The 25835-nt window shown below is 36.6% G+C and overlaps 1 protein-coding gene across 1 annotated transcript in view; it reads right to left on the bottom strand.

Moving 5' to 3' along the window:
- Positions 1-25835, bottom strand: part of ADAM32 (ADAM metallopeptidase domain 32) — a 208284-nt gene that overhangs the window by 86129 nt on the left and 96320 nt on the right. Inside the window, exon 10 of the mRNA XM_063076729.1 lies at positions 19022-19103. Within this exon, the coding sequence (XP_062932799.1) occupies positions 19022-19103 (82 nt within the window). The remainder of the gene's footprint in view (positions 1-19021; positions 19104-25835) is intronic.

The following is a 25835-nucleotide window of genomic DNA, read 5'->3' as shown; positions in this document are numbered from 1 at the left end:
CAGGTAGATTGGCTTGTAGTTTTTTTGTTGTTGTACCTTCATCTGGTTTTGGTATCAGAGTGATGCTGGCCTCATAGAATGAGTTTGGGAAAGTGCCCTCTGCTTCAATTTTTTGGAATAGTTTGAGAAGGATTAGGATCGAATCTTCTTTAAATGTTTGGCAGAATTTAGCAGGGAAGCCATTCGGTCCTAGGCTTTTCTTTAGGAGACTGATGAGTACTGATTCAATTTCATGGTTCATTATTGATCTGTTCAGGCATTCTACTTTTTCTTTGTTCAGTCTTAGTAGATTGTACGTGCACAGGAATTTATCCGTTTCCTTTATACTTTCAAATTTGTTGGTGTGTAGTTGTTCATGATAGTCTCTAAAGGTTCTTTACATTTCTGTGGGATCAGTTGTAATGTCTCCTTTTTCATTTCTGACTTTTTTGTTTGGTCTTCTTTCTTTTTTTCTTGCCTAGTCTAGCTAATGATTTGTCAATTTTGTTTATTTTCTCAAAAAATCAACTTTTTGTTTCATGGATCTCGTATCATTTTTGGTCTCCATTTTATTTTGTTGTGCTCTGAATTTTATTATTTCAACTAATAATTTTGGAGTTGCATTGTTTTTGCTTTTCTACTTTCTTGATGTCTAATGGTAACTTATTTTAGATCTTTCAATTCTTTTAATGTAAGTACTTATTGCAATCAGCTTCCCTCAGTACTGTTTTTGCAGTACTTCATAGTCTTTGATATGATGTGCTTCTATTTTCATGTTTTTCAAGTAATTTTTTGATTCCTGATTTTATTTCTTCCCACCCAACCCTCTGGTCATTCAGAAGCATGCTTTTTAATTTCCATGTTTGTATAGTTTGCTTATTATTGATTTCTAGTTTTATTCCATTGTGGTCTGAAAAAATACTTGATATAATTTCAATCTTTTTAAATGTGTTAAAACTTTATTTGTGGCCTAACATGTGGTCTGTCCTGGAGAATGATCTATGTGCTAATGAAAGGAGTGTTTATACTGCAGTTGTTGGATGAAATGTTCTGTAAATGTCTGTCAAGTCTATTTTGTCTAAAGTGCAGTTTAAGTCCAATGTTTCCCTACTATTTTTTTGTAGAGATAATCTGCCCAGTGCTGAGAGAGGTGTTTTGAAGTCCCCAAGTATTGTTGTATTGGGGTCTATTTCTCTCTTTAAATCTAGTAATAGTTGCTTTATATATCTGGGTGCTCCAATGTTGAGTGCATATATAGTAATGATTGTTATATCTTCTTCCTGAGTTGAACCCTTTACACAGTGACCTTCTTTGTCTCTTTTCATAGATTTTGGTTTAAAGTCTATTTTATCTGATGTAAGTATAGCTACTCCTGATCATTTTTGGTTTCCAATTGAATGGAATATATTTTTTCATACCTTCACTATTAGTCTATGTGTGTCTTTCCTAATGAATTGAATTTCTTACAGTCAACATGTACTTCAACCTAGTTTTTAAATCCATTCAGCCAGTGTATATCTTTTAAGTGGGGAATTTCATCCATTTACATTCAGGATTGTTACTGAAAGGTATCACTTTATTCGTGCCATTTTATTAATTTTTTATGATTGTTTTATATTTTTGTTCCTTTCATTCCCTTTTATTGTTTTCTTTGCTGTTTGGTTTTGTTTTTTTATAGTGGATAAGCTATAGTTTCTCTTTATCATTTACATATCTGCTTTTGTAGTGGGTTTTATTCCTTCTTGTATATTCATGAAAGTATTTACCATTTTTTTGATTCCACATATAGGACTCCCTTCAGGATTTCCTGTAAGGCCAGTCTTTAGGTGGTGATTTCCCACAGTTTTTGTTTCTGTGGGAAAGACACTATTTCTACTTCATTTCTAAAGGATAGCTTTGCTGGGTATAGTGTTCTTTGTTGTCAGTTTTTTTTTTTTTTTTCTTTAATGCTTTGATTATAGCATCCCAATCTCTCTTGGCCTGTATGGTTTCTGTTGAGAAGTCTACTAGTAGATGGGTGACTTGATGCTTTTCTTTTGCTGTTTTTAGAATTCTCTGTCTTTGAATTCTAACAATTAGACTATACTGTGTTTTAGGGAGGACCATTTGGGGAAGAATCTGTTTAGGGATCTTTGAGCCTCTGTGATCTTGAAGACTGTATCTCTTCCAATACTTGGGAAATTTTCAGTTATTATTTTGTTGAATAGGTTTTCTATGCTTTTTTCTTTCTCTTCGTCTTCTGGAACACCCATGATATGAGTGTTTGTATGCTTATGGTTGTCTGATAGATCTCAAAAGCTTACTTCATATTTTAATTTTTTTTTTTTTTTGTCCAACTGGGTTAATTCAAAAGGCTGTTATTTGAAATTCCTTTTTAAGCATTTCATAGTTTTCCTATTGTTTATAGTCTGGTACTGGAAAATTATTGTCTTGCTTGGGGGTGACATGTTACCTTGTTTTTTCATGCTTCTTGTATCTCTGCATTGATATTCTGGCATCTTGTGGGTTTTTCTAAATTTTGGAGTAGTTTTTGAAGGGAGAAACTCCTTCCTTTAGAAGTGTTCTATACTGACAGATGGGTTGAGCATTTTAGGTTAAGTTCTGGGTGAGAGCAGTAGTGCAGTCTTCATGTGACTTTGCATTCAATCTTACAGTTGTCTGTCGGTGCTTTAGTGGCCTAGGCAAGCGGGGACCTTAGCAGTTTCTTGTTGGGGTGGGTGATTCTGGGCAGGGTTGTTGTGGCTGTGGTCCCTGCAGTTCTGTGGAGTCCTGCTTTGGAGGTTCAAAGCCCCTTCCCAATCTGCAGTCAGTTTAGGAGCAGGTGTACACTGACACAACAGGTCCTGGCAGCTCTATAGTGGCTGCTGGATCAGTTGATGAATCTGTAGCAAGCCTGAAAGAAAACAGCTGACCCCAATGGCTCTGTGGAAGGCTGTGGAGGGAGGAAGAGCTAACACCAGGTTTGCTGTCAGCTGGCATGGTACCTCTGGGTTCAGTGGATCCATAGGTTGTACAGGGCTGATGCACAGAAATTTGGGAAATGTTTCATACCTTATCAGCAGTTTCCCTGCTCAGCAAATCTGCCTGCTCATCGTGGGGTAAGTTGTGCCACGTGGGTTTAGATGCTGGGCTCCTGGTCTTTTTGTCTGGTCTAGGCTCCAGGCAACTGGGGTTGTGGTACTGCCAGTACCTATGTAAATGTGTTATGATGTTGGTGGGGCCTCCAGATAAAGGGAGTCAGTTTTACCGGGCCCAGGGAAGTGTGCGCTCTAGTCACAGGTTTTGTTTTATAATGATGCTGTGCTGTAGCTGCTTAAGGTAGAATGGGGATTCCACTCTCTGGGCTTCTTCTATAAGATCTGCAGCTGCACAAACTCCCAGTTACTCTCCTGTGGCGTATGAATAACGCAAATGTACTTCACAGGGCCTGGCTTTCCAAAGCCTTGCAGTTTCAGCTATTGATCTTGCAAAGGACAGGAAAATTTCCCCAGGTTATAGTCTCTGTTGTAAGATAAGGAATTGTAACAGGAAGGTTGCTGGCTCAAAGACAGACAGGTTATTGATTGATATGTAAAGATACTGGGAAATTGCTGTAAGAAGAAAATGTTTGCTAAAATCAAGCTTTTGTTAGTGGATTGGCTTCTTGGAAATTGCATTATAGAATGTCACCTTGCTTTTCTTACTGAATGTTACCAGCTTCAATTGTTAAAATTGTTAAACTATACTTAGCAAAAACTCCACCTATGTTCTCTTCCTGTAACTTCTTGGTCTGGAGAATAAATGTGGGAAGAGAACTTCAATTCGGGGTTAATTTCCTAAATGGGAGGAATGCCTCGCTCTTGAGGGTTCTGGGAGATTAACCCCTTTTCAGGGCTTCTCACTGCTCAGAAGAGATGGGCTTTGAGTAATCTTTGGTGGCTCTGTCACCCAAGGGACAAGGGGTGACAAATCTGTGGGAGGAAAAGCAACACTCTTCAACTGGATTTGGGTCCTGAAAGTACTGAGGGACTCTCTTGTGACAGGGATTTCTAGTGTTTGTGGCAGCAGTGGAAACAGGGTTTCTTCCAGCTTACCTTCTCTCTGCCTGACTCTGAGATGGCCCTTGTTTTAGGGCAGAGGTCGGATCCGTTCCTCTGCTCTCTTTGGTGCTATTTCTGTCTTCCACACTTCACAGGATTTTGTAACTCTCCTGGTGCTCTGCAGAGTATTTCTTTAGTAATGTTAGTCAAAATATATTTGTTGGTTGTTCTGTTCTCTTTTCTGGGAGGGATTAGCACACCTCTCTAATCTTGCCTCTCTTCTCCTAACCATTATGCTCTTGATGAACATTTGGGGTGTTTCCTCTTACGTGCTATTAGAAAGTGCTACTATGAACATGCTTTTAATGCACACATATTTCTGTACACAGAAGTAAAATTGTTGGATCTTAGAACAGATGCATTTCCATTTTGAGTAGATACTACCAGTTTTCTAAACTAGTTATAGCAATTTATATTACCATGAGCAAGATAGGAGAGTTGCAGTTGATCTACATACTTGCTAACATTTAGTTTTGTCCATTTTTTAATATTATCATTACTGTTGGGTGGGAGATAGTATTCATGAAGTTTTAACTTTTATTTTATATTTACGACAATTTGAATTTTCTTTTTTGTGTGTGAAATGTTTATTCAAGTGTCCTATCCATTTTTCTGTTACATTAGACTTCTTTTTCATGATTTGTAAAAGCATTCCATATATTCTCTATATAATTCATTGTCAGTAATGCATTGCAAATACTTTTATTACTCTTGGGCTTGTTTGCTCACTCTCTTACTGTCTTTTCATAAGCAGAATTTCCTAAATTTAATGTGGTCCAATTTTATCTGACTTTTCCTGCATGGTTAGTGTTTTTTGTGTCCAGTTTTAAAAATCTTGAGTGATGTCAGCAAGATGATGGAATAGGAGTTCTCCAGCTTTACTCCACCATCCCCTATACATCCACCTAGCAACAAATATCCACAGACAAGAATACCACTGTGAATATCCCAGAACTCAGGAGTGAGGCAGTAAAGCCTTTGGAAAGGAGAATTGAGAAAAGCCACAATTGACCAGTAAGACAATGGCTCTCTTTAACCATGCTGCTCCTCCCCCAGGCTAGTGCAGCACTGCTATCAGAAAACTCCCATTGACCCACAGTTTTTGAAATGGGTGGGGTGAGTTGGAGGCAGACACACATCCACACCATTCTGGGACCCTTTGCAGAAGGCTTGTTCCTATCTTGTCCCACAGAAAACATTAGAAGTGCCAGCAGGACTGAACCACCTGGGGTCAGTGAGAGACAAAAAATAGGGATGGGACTCACAGTGACCAACATACAGTTCTTGGTGGTTGCTCTGCATTTTGGTCACTAGAGGTAACACAACAGGAAACTAGCCAATAGTATCATGCTGCAGAAAACACAGCATAGATTAGCTAGACAGGAAAAACAACCTGCAATCCAGCCTACTCAGACAATCACAGAGTACAGCCAGCAGCCCCTAATGGCAGAATCCAGCCAGTGGTCTCACCAGACCATGAGGAACAGCCAGCTATAACACTTGAACTCAGAGCTCAGGAAGCAACCAAACCCAACAACTAGAGACACCAAGGTCTGTGTGTCCAGGACTATAACCAGCCAACCCATCCAGAATCCCAGGTCAGACTAAAAAGTATAGGTCACTAAACAAAAAAGAACACCTGCAAAGGCCAGAAAAAGGTGGCTGTATCCTCGAATGTACAGGAATCAATGTAAAAATAATAATAAAAATCAAGGAAATACGAATCCACCGAAGAAACTAATAAAATTCTAGTAATAGACCCAAAAGAAAAGATCTATGAAATGACTGACCAAAAAAAAAAAATAGTCTTCATAGAGAAAGCTCAGGAAACTAAAAGAAAATATGGAGAAAAAATTAAATATAATTTTGGAAACAATTTATGAACAAAAGTACAAGTTTGACAAAGAAATAGAAGCTATAAAAGAAAGAAATACTAAAGATAAAAATACAATAACTGAGTATAATATCTTTCTATCAAAAAATTCAGTAGAAAACTCCAATACCAGACTTGATCAACCACAAGAAGTAATCAGTGAGCTCAAACACAGGACATTGGAAATTATCCAAACAGAGAAGAAAGAAGAAAAAAATGAGAAAGCTTAGGGATTTATGGGATAGCATCAAAAGTCAAAGATTCAGAATATGGGAGTTCAAAAGAAAGTAAAGAAAGACAAAGTGGTAGAAAGCTTACTTAAAAAAATAATAGCAAAAAACTTTCCACACCTGGAGAAAGATCCAGGTATAGGAGGGTCAAAGGACACCAATCAGATTCAATCCAAATAAGACTATAGCAAGATATATTATAAACAAACTGTCAGAGATCAAAGGCAGAGAAGCTCCTGAAAGCTACAAGAAAAAAGATGCAAATAACACATAAAGAATATCCAGTATGTCTAGCAGCGGACTTCTCAGAAGAAACATTACAGGCCAACAGGAACTGTGATGATATATTCTAAGAGCTAAAGGGAAAAAACTGGAACCAAGAATACTATACCCAGCAAAGATTTCCCTCAGAAATAAAAAAGAGACAAAGAATTTCTCAGACAAATGAAAGCTGAGGGAGTTCATCACCAAACAGGCCTGTCTTACAAGAAATGCTAGTTGTAAATTATGACATCAAAAATTCAAAATGTGGGGGGTGGAGGGAGTGAAGTAAAAGTGTAGGTTTTTATGTGATGAAAGTTAAGTTGTTTTCAGCTTAAAATCACCTGTTATAACTATAAAATTTTTTTGTAAACCTCATGGTAACCACAAAGCAAAATCCCATACTAGATACTAAAAAATATAAATTAAAGGAATCAAAACACTCAACTAGAAGAATCATGTAACAGCGAGGAAAGACAATAAGAAAGGAATAAAAGAAGAAAGAATCTACAAAACAACTAGAAAACAAGTAGCAAAATGGTAGTAGTAACACCTTACCTATTGATAATAACCTTGAATGTAAATGGATTAATTGTGCAATCAAAAGACATAAAATAACTGAATTTTTTAAAAAAGACCCAATCATTTTCTGTCTACAAAAGTCTCACTTAACAGGAAAGGACACACAAAGAATTCAGTGAAAAGATGGAAAAATATATTCCATGCAAATAAAATCCAAAACATAGCAGGAGTAGCTATACTTACATCAGATAAAATAGACTAAGTCAAAAACTGGAAAATAGATTAAAATAGTCATCATATAACAATAAACGGATCAGTTCAGCAACAGGATATAACAAGTGTAAACATATGCACATTGGAGCACCTAAATTTATGACACAAATATTAATAGATCTGAAGTGACAGATAGACTGCAATACAATAGCAGGGAACTTCAACAGTCCACATTCAGCAATGGAAAGATCATTCAAAGAGAAAATGAACACTGAAACATCAGACTAAAACTACACTCTAGACTAAAAGGACTTAACAGATATATAAAGAACATTCCATCCAAGAACTTCAGAATACACATTCTTCTAAACTGCATATGAAACATTGTCCAGGATAGATTATATCTATTAGTCCAAAAAAGAAGTCTTAACAAATTTAATAAGATTAAAATCATCAGGCATATATTCTGACCACAGTAGAATAAAACTGGAAATCAATAACAGGAGGAATTTAGAAAATACGCAAATATAGAAATTAAACAACATGCACCTGAAAAACCAATGAGTCAACAAAGAAACTAAAAGGGAAATTTAAAAATTTCTTGAGACACGAAAATGGAAATACAACGTACCAAAACCTATGGAATACAGCAAAAGCAGTTTTAAGAGGAAATTTTATATAGGTTGAGCATTCCTTATGCAAAATGCTTGGGACCAGAAGTGCTTTGGATTTCAGATTCTTTAGGATTTAAGAATATTTCCATTATACTTACCAGTTGAGCAACCCTAATCCAAATATCAGAAATCCAAAATGCTCCAATGAGCATTTCCGTTGAGCAGGACCTTTGGGAATTATGTCAGTGCTCAAAAAGCTTTAGATTTTGGAGCATTTCAGATTTCAAATTTTCAGATTAGAAATTCTCAATCTGTAGCAATATACTCCTACATTGAATAGGAAACAAAGATCACAAACAAACAATCTAACATTATACCTCAAGGCACTAGAAAAACAAGAACTAAACGCAAAATTAGAAGAAGGTAGAAAATAATGAAGATCATAACACAAACAAATGAAGTAGAGACTAGAAGAAAAAAATAAATAGTTGGTTTTTTTGAAAGAGGAACAAAATTGACAAACCTTTAACTACACTAAGAGAAAAAGAGAGAAGATTCAACTAAATGAAATCATACATGAAAAGAGAGGCATTACAAATACTTTCTCTTGCGGGGGGCTACGATGTATTATTTATTTATTTATTTATTTATTTATTTATTTATTTATTTATTTATTTATTTATTTATATTTATTTATTTATTATTTTGACATTTAAATTTTCTTTGGTCAATATACATTGTGGTTGATTATTGTTGCCCCTTACCAAAACCTCCCTCCCTCCTCCCTCTCCTCCCTCCCCGCCAACAATGTCCTTTCTCTTTGCTTGTCATATCAACTTCAAGTAATTGTAGTTCTTTCCCCCCCCCCCGGCTTTTCTTTGTGTGTGTGTGCGTGTGAATTTATATATTAATTTTTAGCTCCCACCAATAAGTGAGAACATGTGGTATTTCTCTTTCTGTGCCTAACTTGTTTCACTTAACATAATTCCCTCAAGGTCCATCCATGTTGTTGCAAATGGCAGTATTTAATTCATTTTCATAGCTGAGTAGTATTCCACTGTGTAGATGTACCACATTTTCCGTATCCACTCATCTGATGATGGACATTTGGGCTGGTTCCAACTCTTGGCTATTGTAAAGAGTGCTGCAGTGAACATTGGGGAACAGGTATACCCCCGACTTGATGATTTCCATTCCTCTGGGTATATTCCCAGCAGTGGGATAGCTGGGTCATCTGGTAGATCTATCTGCAATTCTTTGAGGAACCTCCATAACATTTTCCATAGAGGCTGCACCATTTTGCAGTCCCACCAACAATGTATGAGAGTTCCTTTTTCTCCGCAACCTCGCCAGCATTTATCGTTCAGAGTCTTTTGGATTTTAGCCACCCTAACTGGGGTGAGATGGTATCTCAGTGTGGTTTTGAATTGCATTTCCCGCATGCTGAGTGATGTTGAGCATTTTTTCATATGTCTGTTGGCCATTCGTATATCTTCCTTAGAGAAATGCCTACTTAGCTCTTTTGCCCATTTTTTAATTGGGTTGCTTGTTTTTTTCTTGTAAAGTTGTTTGAGTTCCTTGTATATTCTGGATATTAATCCTTTGTCAGATGTACATTTTGCAAATATTTTCTCCCACTCTGTTGGTTGTCTTTTAACTCTGTTAATTGTTTCTTTTGCTGTGCAGAAGCTCGTTAGTTTGATATAATCCCATTTGTTTATTTTTCCTTTGGTTGCCCGTGCTTTTGGGGTCATATTCATGAAGTCTGTGTCCAGTCCTATTTCCTGAAGTGTTTCTCCTATGTTTTCTTTAAGAAGTTTTATTGTTTCAGGGTGTATATTTAAATCCTTAATCCATTTTGAGTTGATTTTATTATTTGGTGAGAGGTATGGTTCTAGTTTCATTCTTCTACATATGGATATCCAGTTATCCCAGCACCATTTGCTGAAGAGGCAGTCCCTTCCCCAGTGAAGAGGCTTGGTGCCTTTGTCAAACATCAGATGGCAGTAAGTGTGTGGGTTGATTTCTGGATTCTCTATTCTATTCCATTGGTCAGTGTGTCTGTTTTTATGCCAGTACCGTACTGTTTTGGTTATTATAGCTTTGTAGTATAGATTAAAGTTGGTAAGTGTTATGCCTCCTGCTTTATTTTTTTTGCTCAGCATTGCTTTGGCTACATGTGGTCTTTTATTATTCCATATAAGTGTCTGGATAGTTCTTTCCATTTCTGAGAAAAAATGTCTTTGGAATTTTGATGGGGATTGCATTGAATTTGTATATCACTTTGGGTAGTATGGACATTTTCACTATGTTGATTCTTCCAATCCAAGAGCATGGGATAGCTTTCCACCTTCTTGTATCCTCTCTAATTTCTCTCAACAGTGGTTTGTAGTTCTCATTATAGAGATTTTTCACCTCCTTAGTTAACTCAATTCCTAAGTATTTTATTTTTTTGGTGGCTATAGTAAATGGGCGGGCTTTCTTGATTTCTCTTTCTGCATGTTCACTATTGGAGAAAAGAAATGCTACTGATTTTTGTGTGTTGATTTTGTATCCTGCTTCTGTACTGAAATCATTTATCAATTCCAAGAGCTTTTTTATAGAGGTTTTAGGCTGTTCGATATATAGGATCATGTCATCTGCAAACAGGGACAGTTTGACTTCATCTTTTCCAATCTGGATGCCCTTTATTTCCTTCTCTTCTCTGATTGCTCTGGCTAGTACTTCCAACACTATGTTGAATAGGAGTGGTGAGAGTGGGCATCCTTGTGTAGTTCCTGTTCTTAAAGGAAAAGCTTTCAGCTTTTCCCCATTCAGGATGATATTGGCAGTGGGTTTGTCATATATGGCTTTAATTATGTTGAGATACTTTCCATCTACACCTAAGTTATAGAGGGTCGTTGTCATGAATGAGTGCGGAATTTTATCAAATGCTTTTTCAGCATCTATAGAGATGATCATATGGTCCTTGTGTTTGACTTTATTAATATGGTGTATCACATTTATTAATTTACACATGTTGAACCAACCTTGCATCCCTGGGATGAATCCCACTTGATCGTGGTGATCAGTATCCCACAGGTTTTGGTATGATGTATCATTATTTTCATTAGTTTCAATAAATTTTTTGATTTCCTGCTTGATTTCTTCTTGGACCCATATGTCATTAAGTAGAATGCTGTTTAATTTCCAAGTGTTTGTATAGTTTCCAGAGTTTCATTTGTTATTAATTTCTAGTTTTAATCCATTGTGGTCTGAGAAAATACATGGGATAATTCCAATTTTTTTGAATTTATTGAGACTTGATTTGTGACCTAATGTGTGACCTATCCTGGAGAATGATCCATGTGCTGATGAGAAGAATGAATATTCTGAGGTTGTTGGATGGAATGTTCTGTAGATATCTGCCAATTCCAATTGGTCTAGAGTCTTGTTTAGATCTTGTGTTTCTCTACTGATTCTTTGCCTAGATGATCTGTCTAATATTGACAGTGGGGTGTTCAGGTCCCCTGCTATTATGGTATTAGTGTCTATTTCCTTCTTGAGGTCTAATAGAGTTTGTTTTATAAGTCTGGCTGCTCCAACATTGGGTGCATACCAATTTATGATTGTTATGTCTTCTTGATGCATCAGTCCTTTTATCATTAAGTAGTGTCCCTCATTGTCTCTTTTTATGGTTTTCAGTTTAAAGTCTATTTTGTCAGATATAAGAATAGCTACTCCAGCTCATTTTTCTTTTCTGTTTGCATGGTAAATCTTTTTCCATCTTTTCACTCTTAGTCTATGTGAATCTTTATGGGTGAGGTGGGTCTCTTGTAGGCAGCATATAGTTGGGTCCTCCTTTTAAATCCAGTCAGCCAGTCTGTGTCTTTTGATTGGGGAATTTAAGCCTTTTAAATTAAGAGTTGTTACTGAAAGGTGTTCATTTATTCCTAGCATCTTATTGGTTGCTTGGTTGTCTTAGGTGTCTTTTGTTCCTTGCTTTCTGATTTACTGTTTGGTTTCTGTGTTTGTTTTTTCCTCAGGTTTTAGATAGCATTTTTGTTTGTTTGTTTTCTCTTCATGAATGCCATTTTTATTATACTAGTGGGTTTTGATTTTTCTTGGGTTTTTATGGCAGTGGTAGTTTTTTTTTTTCAGGAACCAATCCCAGTACTCCTTGAGGATTTCTTGTAAGGGTGGTTGTGTGGTAGTGAACTCCCACAGTTTTTGTTTGTCTGAGAAATATACTATTTGCCCTTCATTTCAGAAGGATAGCCTTGCAGGGTAGAGTATTCTTGGCTGGCAATCTTTGTCTTTTAGTATTTTGAATATATCATCCCATACCTTTCTGGCTTTTAGGGTTTGTGATGAAAAGTCTGATGTTAGCCTGATTGGGGCTCCCTTATAGGTGATTTGATGCCTCTTTCTTGCAGCTTTTAAGATTCTCTCTTTGTCTCTGAGTTTTGCCAATTTGAGTATAACATATCTTGGAGAAGGCCTTTTTGGGTTGAATACGTTTGAAGATCGTTGAGCTTCCTGGATCTGAAGATCTGCGATTTTTCCTATACCTGGGAAGTTTTCTGCCACTATTTTGTTGAATATGTTTTCAATGGAATCTCCATTTTCCTCCCTTTCTGTAATACCCATGACTCGGATATTTGAGCGCTTAAGGTTGTCTGATATCTCTCCCAGATTTTCTTCAATGTCTTTGATTCTTTTTTCTTTTTTCTTTATCTTCTTGTGTTATTTCAAACAGCCCATCTTCAAGTTCAGAGGTTCTCTCTTCAACTTCGACAAGCCTGCTGGTTAAACTCTCCGTTGTGTTTTTTATTTCACTGAATAAGTTCTTCATTTTGGCAAGTTCTGCTACATTTTCTTTCAGGGCATTGATTTCCTTGTACATTTCCACTTTCAGGTCCTGTATACTTTTCCTCATTTCATCATGATGTCTAGCTGAGTTTTCTTGTATCTCATTCAGTTTCCTTAGAATTATCACTCAAAATTCCTTGTCAGTCATTTCAAGGGCTTCTTGTTCTATAGGATCTAGATTTGAGATTTATTAACTTTTGGTGGTATACTTTCTTGTTTTTTGTATTTCTGGTATCTTTTTTTTGATGTTTATTCATTGTGGCAGGGGGTTTCACAGTCCACCAGTTTGAGACTATTGACTAACTAAGATGTTGCTGTGGGTGCCAATTTGGTATGGCTACCTCCGTGACTGCTCAGTTGGCCTCTAGTGCCTTGTGTGTGTGGTTGCCTCGGGTCTTGGTCCTCTCCGGGTATCCACCTCTCTGTTCAGCTTGGACTCTGCTGGGCTGCTGGATCATAGGGCGGTACCGCAGGGTGTGTGGTCTCTGCTGAGCTTCCACTTCCCATGCAGGACTTCTCCCTGTTCCACGCTCTCTGGCCCGGGCTGCTGGAACACGCAGTGGTGGCCCCACAGGGTGTGTGGTTTCTGTCGAGTCTCCGCCTCCCTAGCTGGATGTCTCCTCACTCTGTGCACACTAGGCTGGGCTGCTGGATCTCGCAGTGGTGGCCCGCAGGGTGTGTCTTTTCTGCCAAGTCTCTGCCTCCCTAGCCAGACGTCTCCCCTCTCTATGCACACTGGGCTAGGCTGGGACATGTCTTCTGCAACCCTTGTCTATCGGCTGGGCCTTCAAGACGCTGCTTGGCACCTCCTCTTCCAGGAAGTCTACCAGGTTTCTGCTAGGCGAAGATGATCGGTCGCTCTGGGTGCCTTTGTAGCACTGTGTAGATCTTTCTCGGGACTTATCACCTTCCTCCTGGTATTGCAGTTATTTGTGTACTTGTCTTATCTCCCACACCAGAGCGTGAGCTCCTCGGAGGAGGAGCCCGCAGCACACGGTTCACCTTTGAATCCCCCCGGTGCGGACTGACTCTGGTGCCCGCCCGCAGTCAGCTGTCCGGCAGGTTCAAGCGAAGTCAGGACCGCTCCAACCACTCTATTCCTAACCAGAAATTGGTTAGGTGCTTTTCCAAACTGGTGGCCGCAGTGATGGTATCTGCCTCCCGGTAACAGGAAGTTTACGGGGGGCCAGAGCCCAGGGTACGGTGGAGTGACAGTCGGCCCAGCCCGTACTTCCTTGCCCTCCTGACACTGGCCGGGGACGCCCCACACCACCAGCCCCACCAGAGAACCATGGAGGGAGTGGGAGGGGAGGCCAGCCCGCAGGCCCCGGAAGCCCAGCACCGGAGCAAGCAAGGGGGAAGGCTCAGTGAGGGGCCGAGCTGGGCGAGGAGGACAAGCCTGGCTGAGCCGGGCCGGAGCCACCACCACCTGGGAAAATGGAGGCAGCCCCGGGGCCGGTGAGTGGCTTGGTGGGGCAGGCAGAAGCTGGGTGGGCGTCTGCCCTCCGAGCAGGGCCAGGCCGGGGGTCACTCATGGGGCTGGGCCGGGCTGGGCGGCTCCCTCTCTGTCTCCGCATCTTCGCCGTCCCCATCCTCGGCCACCGCCGCCTCGGGCTCTACAAATACTTTCAAACTCATTCTATGAGCCAGAATTACCCTGATATCAAAACCAGACAAAGATTCAAATAGAAAAAAGAAAGGAAGAAAGAAAGAAAAAGGAACTACAGGCCAATATCCCTAATGAACATAGATGCAAAAATCCTCAACAAAATACTAGGAAGTAAAATTCAACAGCACATTAAAAAGATAATTTACCATGACCAATGGAATTCATCCCAGGGGTGCAAGGATGGTTCAACATAGAAAAATCAATAAATATCATACATCACATTAACAAAATGGACAAAAACCATATGATCATTTCAATAGAAGAAGAGCGAGCATCTGAAAAAATCCAACATCCCTTCCTGATAAATCTCTCAACAGATTCAGTATAGAAGAAACATACCTCAACAAAATAATGGCCACACATGACAAGTTTACATCTATCATCATACTAATGGGGAAAATCTAAAAGCTTTTTCTCTAAAATCTGCAACAAGAGTAGTGGCTCACTCTCACCACTTCTATTCAGCATAGTACTAGAAGTCCTAGCAAGACCAATTACACAAGAGAGAGAAAGAAAAGACATCCATCTAGGAAAAGAAGATGTTAAACTGTCCTTGTTTACAGACTACATGATCTTATATATAGAAAATCCTACAGACTTCACAGAAAAAACCTGTTAAAACTGATAAACAAATTCAATAAAGTTTCAGGTTACAAAATCAGCACACAAAAATCAGTAATACATGTTTGAAAAAGAAATCAAAACAACAACCCCTTTACAATAGCTAAAAAAAAAAATAAAATACTTAAGAATAAATTTAACCAAGGAGGTGAAGGAAAGTTTACACTGAAATTATGCAAAATTGATGAAAAAAGTTGAAGAGTACACAAGTAAATGGAAAGATATCCTGTGTTCATAAACTGGAATATTTAATATTGTTTAAATTGTTAAAATACCTGAACTGATCTACAGATTTAATGCAACCCCTATAAAAATACCAGTGACATTCTGCACAGAAATAGAACAATCTAAAATTCACATGGAACTACAAAAGGCCCCAAAAAGGGCCGAGCCCGTGGCGCACTTGGTAGAGTGCTGTGCTGGGAGCGCGGGGACGCTCCCGCCGCGGGTTCGGATCCTATATAGGACTGACCGGTGCACTCACTGGCTGAGTGCCGGTCACGAAAAAAAAAACGACAAAAAAAAAAAAAAAAAAAAAAGGCCCCAAAAAGCCAAAGCAATCTTTAACAAAAATAACAAAGCTGGCAGCACCACACTACCTGTCCTTAAAATACATTACAAAGCTATAGTAACCAAAACATTGTTGTACAGGAATAAAAACAGACACATGGACCAGTGGATCAGGATAGAGAATCCAGTAGTAAATCCATGCATTTACAGCCAAATTGATTTTTGACAAGGGACAAGAACACTCAATGGGGATATATCAATCTCTTCAATAAATGGTGTTGGGAAAACTGGATGTTCACCAGTCCTCACCATATACAGAAATCAACTCAAAATGGATTAAAGACTTAAATTAAGACCCCAAACTATAAAACTAACGGAAGAAAACATGCGGGAAAAGCTCCATGACACTGCTCTGAGAAATGATTTTCTGGATATGACCTTAAAAGCAAAGGCAACAAAAGCAAAAATAGACAAATGGGATTACATCAAATAAAAAAGTCTCTTCACAGCAAAAATAACAATCAACAAAGTGAAGAGAAAGCATACAGATTAGAAAATGTGCAAAGGACCTGAACAGACACTTCTCAAACGGCCAACTGGTTTATTAAAAATGCTACACATCACTAATCATCAGGGAAATGCAAATCAAAACCACAATGAGATAGCACCTCATTCCTGTTAGAATAGCTATTATAAGAAACACAAAAGATAATAAGTGTTGGTAATGATGTGGACAAAAAGGATAAAACCCCTGGACACTGTTGGTAGGAATGTAATTTAGTACAGCCATTATGGAGAATAGTATGAACGTTCCTAAAAAATAAATAAATAAATAAAACTACCACGTGATCCAGCAATCCTACTACTGGGTATATATCCAAAGGAAATGAAATCAATATGTCAAAGAGATACCTGTGCTCCCGTGTTTATTGCAGCACTAATCACAACAGAGAAGAAATAAACCAACCAAAGTGTCCCTCAATGAATGAATGGATAAAGATGATGTGGTGTATATATATTATTCTATATACTATCATACCAAAGATAACTAAAAGGACTAAAGTGTTTACAAAGGTTTATACTTATACTTTCACACTGCCAAGATAATCTTGAAAAATGCCATATATTGTATGGTAGTTTATATCAAGACTTATTATAAAGCTTTAGTAATTAAGACAGAGATAGATAAATACCCCAGTACAACAGAATATGTGTTCTAGGAAACAGAAAATGTGGTGTATATGTACTATTCAGCCATAAAAAAAGTAGGAAATTCTGCCATTTGCGATAACATGCATAAGCCTGGTGGACATTACATTAAGAAAAATAAACCAGGCATAAAAAGACAAATACCACATGATCTCACTCATCTGTGGAATCTAAAAAATTGATCTCATGGAAGTAGAAATAATGGTGGCAACCAGAGGCTGCGGAGGGGAAGTTAGGGAGATGTTGGTCCAAGAATACATATTTTCAGTTAGATGGGAGAATATGTTCAAAAGATATTTGTACAGCATGGTGACTACAGTTGATAACATATTATGTTCTTGAAAATGCTGAATGAATGTTAATTGTTCTAACTACAAAAATGATAACTATGTGAGGTAATGAATTTGTTAATTAGATTTACAGATTATATATAGTTCTAAAACATCTTGCATGTGCTCAGTGCATACCATTTTGTGTTTCATTCCTCACCCCCACAGTCATGAAGTGATGCTCCTTTTTTAAATCTTCCAGAGCTTTATTGTTTAACTTTCCACATAGCTCTACAATCTACCTAGATCTTTTGAATAGCATCAGATCACAGTGAAGCTTCATTTATCAAAAAGACCAACCACTTAAAAGTATATTACTTTGTCACCTTTGTAAAAATTTATTATATTCTATATATTTTTTTCTGTTCTGCAAGTGATCAGTGTATATTGCCTAAGGTATATAGATGTCATTTAAAATGAAAATATAAGAACCTATATTTAAATATATCTGAGGGTACTTTTAAAAGTTCATGGAAAGATTTGCACTATCTTTTAACTTCATTTTTCCATGAACTTTCTGAAGTACTCTCACATATACTTAAATGCACTAAATATAAATATGTCAAATATAATGTTACCAATGTTTTCTACAGTTTATAAATCAAAATAGAGGTCATGGGATATATTTTTTAAATAAATGAATTTAACCAATAGAAGAACTTAAAAAAGAACTCTTAAATTCTTTAATAGGACTACATCATGGGGATAAAGGAAAGAGTTTCATTATGATTTTTTTGCTTTGTGTATCTATACAGTCATGTGTCACTTAACAATGGGGATATGTTCTGATCATTAGGTGATTTTGTCATTGTGCAAACAATGTAGAGTGTACTTACACATATGTAGATGGTACAGCCTATTGCTCCTAAGCTACAAACCTATACAGATGTTACCATACTGAATACCATAGGCAACTGTAACACAATAGCAACTATCTGTGTATTTAAACATTAAAAAGGTACAGGAAAAAATATATAAAAGATAAAAAATGGGAAACCTGTATAGGGCACTTATCATGAATGGAGCTTTTAGGACCAGAAGTTGCTCTGGGTGAGTCAGTGAGTGAATGTGAAGGCCCACCTAGTACATTCTTGTACACTACTGCAGACTTTACAGTGCACATAGGCTACACTGACTTTATTTTTAAAAATAAGGTAATTGTACTATAACATTATGACAGCTATGATGTCACTAGGTGATAAGAATTTTCAGCTTCATTATAATCTTATAAAACCACCATCATACATGCAGTCCATCATTGACAGAAACATCATTATGCAGTTCATGACTGTAGTTTAAAAAAATTTACCATGTACATGCATTACTTCTGGGTAAAAAAAAAAAAAATGTATTAGAAATAAAATATGTGCTGAAAAATCTCACGTTGCAAAATAAATAAATAAATAAACTATATAAAGGGAGAGTTAACAGTAATAGATAAACAGTGAAAGACACAAAGCTGAAGACATGTATCAATCAAAATGTTAATAATGGTCATCTGCACCTGGATGGTAAGATGACAGATCACATAAATTTTCTTATGTGTTCTAACATGTACTTAACAAATTTGAAATGATTAACACAAATTACTTCGCAATTAAAAAACAATATTTAAACTTGCTTCTAAAAAGAATGTGGGATAGGAAAATGGCTCAAAGAGCTACATTATCTTTAAATGATATATTTAATTTTGCTAATGATTTTTATATATAACACATTTATAAATACTATAAATATTTAAACTAGACATAATCTTTTAAATACTGTATATTGAATATTTGAAACATTTAAAATAATTTTTATTGTAGTTTTTGTTTGTCTTTATTTTGAAGCTATTTTATGTTAGAATATTTCTCCAATTTTATGTCTACAAGAAAAATCTATTTGATACTTGTTCTATAAATATTCCTCCTTCTGTATAATACAACATTTTAATAGTAACAGCAAACAAACGTAATCTATAAATGCAAGCATAAATGTAAACTGTATAAAATATATGCTTTTGTGTTGAATAATTTTTCAATGTATAATTTTTTAAAGTAAGATTAAATAATTACATACCAATGCAATTCCGGCAGAATAACGAGTATCACACATCTTTCCACGAAATGTTGCTCCCACATAATTTGAATAATCTTTATAACTAAATAAATAAGTATACATTTATAATTAATTTTGATGAACAATTCCAACCTGAGAATTCCTGATAATATTTAAGCCTGTAGTTCATAAAATCCTAGTCTGAAGTAAATTGAGGTATAATATTTCCATATTTCCTTAATTGCTTCAAATTTGGAAGATATTCTTAATTAAATTGGATTAAATACTCTGATTTCTAAAACATATTCAAGGGATCCAAATTTTGGATGACTTTACTGTTCTCGTCACATTTGGTTAAGGTTACCAAATGCTTCGATCAAAAACATTTTGTTGAGTAACAGTGACAAACAGTTTTAATCTATGCTTCCTATGTAGAAAAGCCCAGCAATTTTTTATAGGAATGCCTTCATTGTTGTACAACTAAACAATTTTATTTCAGACTTGAGTATGGGCCCATATAAACTGTCATATAATAATAGCACTATTGTCAAAGCCTTACATGAATTATCCCATTTAATCCTCAAAACACACCAGAGAACTAGGTATTATTTTTAGCTCTATTAAGCAAATAAATAGGGCCAACCCCCGTGGCGCACTCGGGAGAGTGCGGCGCTGGGAGCGCAGCGATGCTCCCGCTGCGGGTTCAGATCCTATATAGGAATGGCCGGTGCGTTCACTGGCTGAGTACCAGTCACGAAAAAGACCAAAATAAATAAATAAATAAATAAATATCACATGGGAAGTATAAGTAATTCTCTCAGGGTAGCAATATTAATAAGTGCTACTGAAGAATTTGAACTTAGGTGGTCTGAATCAAGAGACATACTCTCAACCACTAAAGTATGGACATTCCAAATATAAACTGTCATCCTTGGAGCCCACACCAAAACAAACGTGCCAGGATGTGTGTGAAAAATCTTGGTATTCCATTCTCAATTTGAAATGCCCCTTCTGTAACAATTGCACTTCACTGCCTTTATTCTGTTGCTCAGATACTGTTTATATCTAACCCCTCTGGCACTTGTTTCCAAGTATTTGCTCCTAACTCTCAACGTTTGATTTACATTTCAATGTCTAAGCCTGCATATGCCCTTTCTTCAGCCAAAGTAGATCCTCCAATAGGTATTTTAATAAACCCCTGTCTTTACAAGTCCTAAGACTTCCTCTAAAACTCTGTGCATACTGATGATGAGCTCAATAATATTTATTTTTTCTTTATACTGCCACCCTTTGATGTGTTCACTCCACATCAAATCAGTTGTCAAAATTTATTGATTTAGTTCTTCAATATTTTTTGTTTCCTTTTCCTCCCTCAAAGGTTTTGCCTCAGTTCTACACTTATGATCATTCCCATAAAAGCTGTAAGGTTGTTATTCAAACTGTTGATATAACATGAATCTATGAATATTGCCTTAATAGTATATACACACAAAGGCATGTATGTACACATGTACCTGCACATACACACACACACACACACACGCACACACACACACACACATACACATATTAACCCAAGCCAGCATTTTACTGAATGGGATAATATTTTCATTAAATTTAAGAAAAAGACATGTACCATATTACCATTATTACCACTATTAAGGAAAAAGAGGTAAAACAACCTATATTTGCAGATTATAGGATTGTATGCCTGAAAAACCAAGGTAACCAAGTAAGAACTATTAAAACAATATGGAAATTCAACAAGGCAGCAGGATATAAAATCAATATATAAAATCAAGTAGCTCTATACATAAAAACAATATCGAGCTAGTAGACAGAAGACCCACTTAAAATAGCAACAAAAAAAAATTTTAAAAACCTAGGAAAGTCATCAATAACTATAAAACCTATGTAAAAGAAACAACCACTGAAAGACACAATGAAAGGAAAGACAATATATCTGAGATTGGAAAACACAACAATTCTCCATAAGTTAATTTATAAATGTAATGTGGTTCTAATAAAAATACCAACTTTTTTAAGAAGCTAGACAAGTTCAAAAATTTCCATGGAAAATAATTTTTAAATGTCCTCTATGTCCATGAAGTGGGAAGGCCTTTCTAACCATGACTCAAAAATCCAGAAACCATAAAATAAAAACCTGATAAATTCTTCTTCATAGAAATAAAAAGATTTTGTATGGCAAGTTTTAAGAAAGCCATTTATGACAAACCAATCACCAATATCATCCTGAAAGGGGAGAAGCTGAAAGCTTTACCTTTAAGAACAGAAACAAGACAAGGATGCCCACTGTCACCACTCCTACTTAATACAGTATTGCAAGTACCAGCCAGAGCAATCCCTCAAGAGAAAGAAATAAAGGGCATCCAGATTGGAAAGGATAAAGTCAAACTGTCTTGTTTGTAGAGGACATGATCTTATATATAGAAAAACCTATTGACTCTACCAAAAAACTCTTAGAGCTGAATAACAATTTCAGTAATGTTGCAGGATACAAAATCAACATGCAAAAATCAGTAGCAGTTTTATACTCCAGTAGAACATGAAATCAAGAAAGCAAGCACATTTACAATAGTTACAAAAAACAAAAACAAAAAACCAAACCTAGGAATCGACTTGACCAAGGAGGTGAAAGACATCTACAATGAGAACAACAAAATACTACTGAAAGAAATTAAGGAGGAGGACACAAAAACATGGAATGACATACCACGCTCTTGGATTGGAAGAATTAACATTGTGAAAATGTCCATTCTACCCAAAGCAATGTACAGATTCAATGCAATTCCCATCAAAATACCAATGACATTCTTCACAGAAATAGAAAAAGCAATACTATCATTTTTATGGAACAACAAAAGACCCTGAATAGCCCAAGCAATCCTGAGCAAAAAAAAAAAAAAAAGCTGAAGGTGTAACACTACCCAAATTCAAACTAATATTACAAAGCTATTGTAATCAAAATAGTATAGTATTGGAATAAAAACAGAAGGTTGCATCAATGGAACAGGATAGAAAACCTGGGAATCAACCCACATATTTACAGCCAACTGATCTTTGACAAAGGCAACAAGAACATACATCGGGGAAAAGTCTGCCTCTTCAATAAATGGTGCTAGGAAAATTGGACAGCCATATGCAGAAGAATGAAACTGGACCTGTACCTCTCACCATATACCTAAATCAAATCAAAATGGATTAAAGACTTAAATATAAGACCAGAAACCATAAAATTACTAAAGGAAAACTTTGAAGAAACATTTCAGGAGGAGAACTGAGCAAACACTTTATGAATAACACCCCAAAAGCACAAGCAACAAAAGAAAAAATAAGCAAATGGGATTATATTAAACTAAAAAGCTTCTGCACAGCAAAGGGAACAATCAACAGAGTGGAAAGACAACCTACAGTATGGGAGAAAATATTTGCAAACTATACATTCAACAAGTATTAATATCCAGAATATGCAAAGAATTCAAAGAACTATACAGTAAAAAACAAATAATCCGATTAAAAAATAGGAAAAGGAGCCATGTCAGAACAAGCAGGAGCTGCACACTGGGGAACCCCCAGCCCAGGCCAATCCCCACCACTCAGATAGGGCCTGTAGCTGCTGGGCCCACGTGCCTAAGTCAGCCATGCTGGAATAGACAGGAGCCATGGGAACCCCAGCCCAGGTCAGTCCCTGCTGCCCAAAGAGGCCTGAGAGCCACAAGGCCCACGCACCCCAAGTCAGCCATGCCAGAACAGGCAGGTGCCATGGGACCCCCATCCAAGGCCAGTCACCACCGCCCAGAAAGAACTGAGAGCCACTGGGCCCACACACCCCAAGTCAGCCATGCCAGAACATGCAGGCACCGCAGGACCTCTAGCCCAAGCTAGTCCCCACTGCCCAGAATTGGCAGTCCCTTTGGGATCCAGGCCAGACATCAGGATGGAATGAGTGAACCATCATACCCCCTTGCCACAATGACTAAACACCAAAGTATCTGGAAATATAACAGAAATATGAAAGGTCAAGAAAGTATTACACCACCAAGGGAAAATAACTCTCAAACTCTAGATCCTATAGAACAGGAAGTCCTTGAAATGACTGACAAGGAATTTCAAGCAACAATTCTAAGGAAACTAAATGAGATACAAGAAAACTCAGTCAGACAACACAATGAAATGAGAAAAAATATACAGGACCTGAGAAAAGAAATGTAGAAAGAAATCAATGCCCTGAAAAAGAATATAGCAGAGTTTGTGGAGCTGAAGGATTCATTCAACGAAATAAAAAACACAAAAGAGAGTTTAAGCAGCAGGCTAGAGATTCTCTGTTCTGTTAAGCAGAACAGAGAATTTCTGACCTTGAAGACAGGCTGTTTGAATTAACACAGGCAGACCAAAAAAAAAAAAAAGAATTTTTTAAAAATTGAAGAAAATCTAAGAGAGATAACAGACAACCTTAAGAGCTCAAATATCCAAATCATGATTATTTCAAAAATGGAGGAGAAAGGAAATGGCATTGAAAACAGATTCACCAAAATAATAGTGGGAAAATTCCCAGGTATAGGGAAAGCCATAGATCTTCAGATTCAAGAGGCCCAAAGATCCCCAAACATGTTTAATTCAAAAAGGTCCTCTCCAAGATATGTTATAGTCAAACTGGCAAAACTCAAAGACAAAGAGAGAATTTTAAAAGCTGCAAGAGAGAAGCATCAAGTCACCTATCAGGGAGCCCCAGTCAGACTAATATTACACTTTTCATCAGAAATCCTAAAAGCCAGAAAAGAATAGGGTGACATGCTCAAAATACTAAAGGACAAAAATTGCCAGCCAAGAATACTTTACCCCAGCAACACTATCCTTCCGAAATGAAGAACAAATAGTATATTTCTCAGACAAACAAAAGCTGCAGGAATTCATTCACTACCACACGACCAGCCTTACAAGAAATTCTCAAGGTAGCACTGGGTTTGGTACTGGAAAAACAACCATCACTGCCAAGAATACTCAAGAAAGAACAAAACCCACCAGTAAAACAAAAATGCTAACAATAAAGAGAAAAAATAGTTTATCTACCACCCCAAGAAAAGAATAAACACAGAAGACAAGCAGCAAATCAGAAAGAAAGGAACAAAATATACTTAAGACATCTAAACAAAAATCAGTAAAATGCTAGGAGTAAATCAACACCTTTCAATAAGAACTCTAAACGTATAAAGATTAAATTCCCCACTCAAAAGACACAGACTGGCTGACTGGATTAAAAAGATGGGCCCAACAATATGCTGCCTTCAAGAGACTCATCTCACCTGTAAGGACACACATAGACTAAGAGTGAAAGGATGGAAAAAGATATTCCATGCAAATAGAAATGAAAAACGACCTGGAGTAGCTATCTTATATCAGATAAAATAGACTTTAAAGCAAAAACCATAAAAACAGATAAAGAAGGCCACATCCAGAAAAAATGACACTTATAAATATATACATACCCAACATTGGAGCAGCCAGATTTATAAAGCAAAAACTATTAGACCTAAAGAATGAGATAAACACTATTACAATAATAGCGGAGAACATGAACACCCCACTCTCAACATTGGACAGATCATCTAGGCAAAAAATCAATAGACAAACAAAAGATCTAAACGACACTATAGGCCAATTGGACTTGACAGATATCTACATTATATTCCATCTAGCAACCTCAGAACATTTGTTCTTCTCATCAGCACATGGAACATTCTCCAGAATAGACTGCATATTAGGTCGCAAATCAATTCTCAACAAATTCAAAAAAATTGGAATTATTCCATGTATTTTTTCAGATCACAATAGATTAAAATTAGAAATCAATAAAAAATGAAACTCTGGAAACTATATGAACACATGGAAATTAATCAATATCCTACTTAATGACATATGGGTCCAAGAAGAAATTAAACAGGAAATCAAAAAATTTCTTGAAACCAATAAAAATAATGACACATCATACCAAAACCTGTGGGATACTACAAAAGCTGTACTAAGGTGGAAATGTATTGCATTAAATGCTTACTTCAGAAGAATGGAAAGATAGCAAGTAAACAACCTAACACTTCACCTTAAAGAACTAGAAATACAAGAACGATCCAAACCCAATGTTAGTAGATGGAAAGAAATAATTAAGGTCAGAGCAGAACTAAATGAAATAGAAAGCCAAAAAATGATACAAAAGATCAATGAAACAAAAAGTTGGTTTTTTGAAGAGATAAATAAAATTGAAAAACTTTTAGCTAGGCTAAGCAAGAAAAAAAGAAAAAAGACCCAAATAAAAAAATTAGAAATGAAAAAGGTGATATTACAACTGATACCTCAGAAATACAAGGAATCATTAGAGACTACTATAAACAAATATATGCCAACAAATTAGAAAACCTGGTGGAAATGGATAAATTTCTGGACACATACAAACTACCAACACTGAGCCAAGATGATATAGAAAATCTAAACAGACCAATAACAATAAGAGATTGAAGCTGTTATCAGAAGTCTCCCAACAAAGAAATGCCCAGGACCGAATGGGTTCACAGCAGAGTTCTACCAAATCTTCAAAGAGGAACTGATACCAATTCTATACACACTATTCCAAAAAATTGAAACAGAGGCCATTCTCCCAAACTCATTCTATGAGGCAAACATCACCCTGATACCAAAACCAAACAAAGATGCAACAAAAAAAGAAAACCACAGGCCAATATCCTTGATGAATATAGACACAAAAATCCTCAATAAAATACTAGCTAAAAGAATACAGCAACACATACACAAAATTATACAT

Source organism: Cynocephalus volans, chromosome 13, assembly GCF_027409185.1.
Source record: "Cynocephalus volans isolate mCynVol1 chromosome 13, mCynVol1.pri, whole genome shotgun sequence".
Lineage (NCBI taxonomy): Eukaryota > Metazoa > Chordata > Mammalia > Dermoptera > Cynocephalidae > Cynocephalus > Cynocephalus volans.
This window is presented reverse-complemented; position numbering and strand designations above follow the sequence as displayed.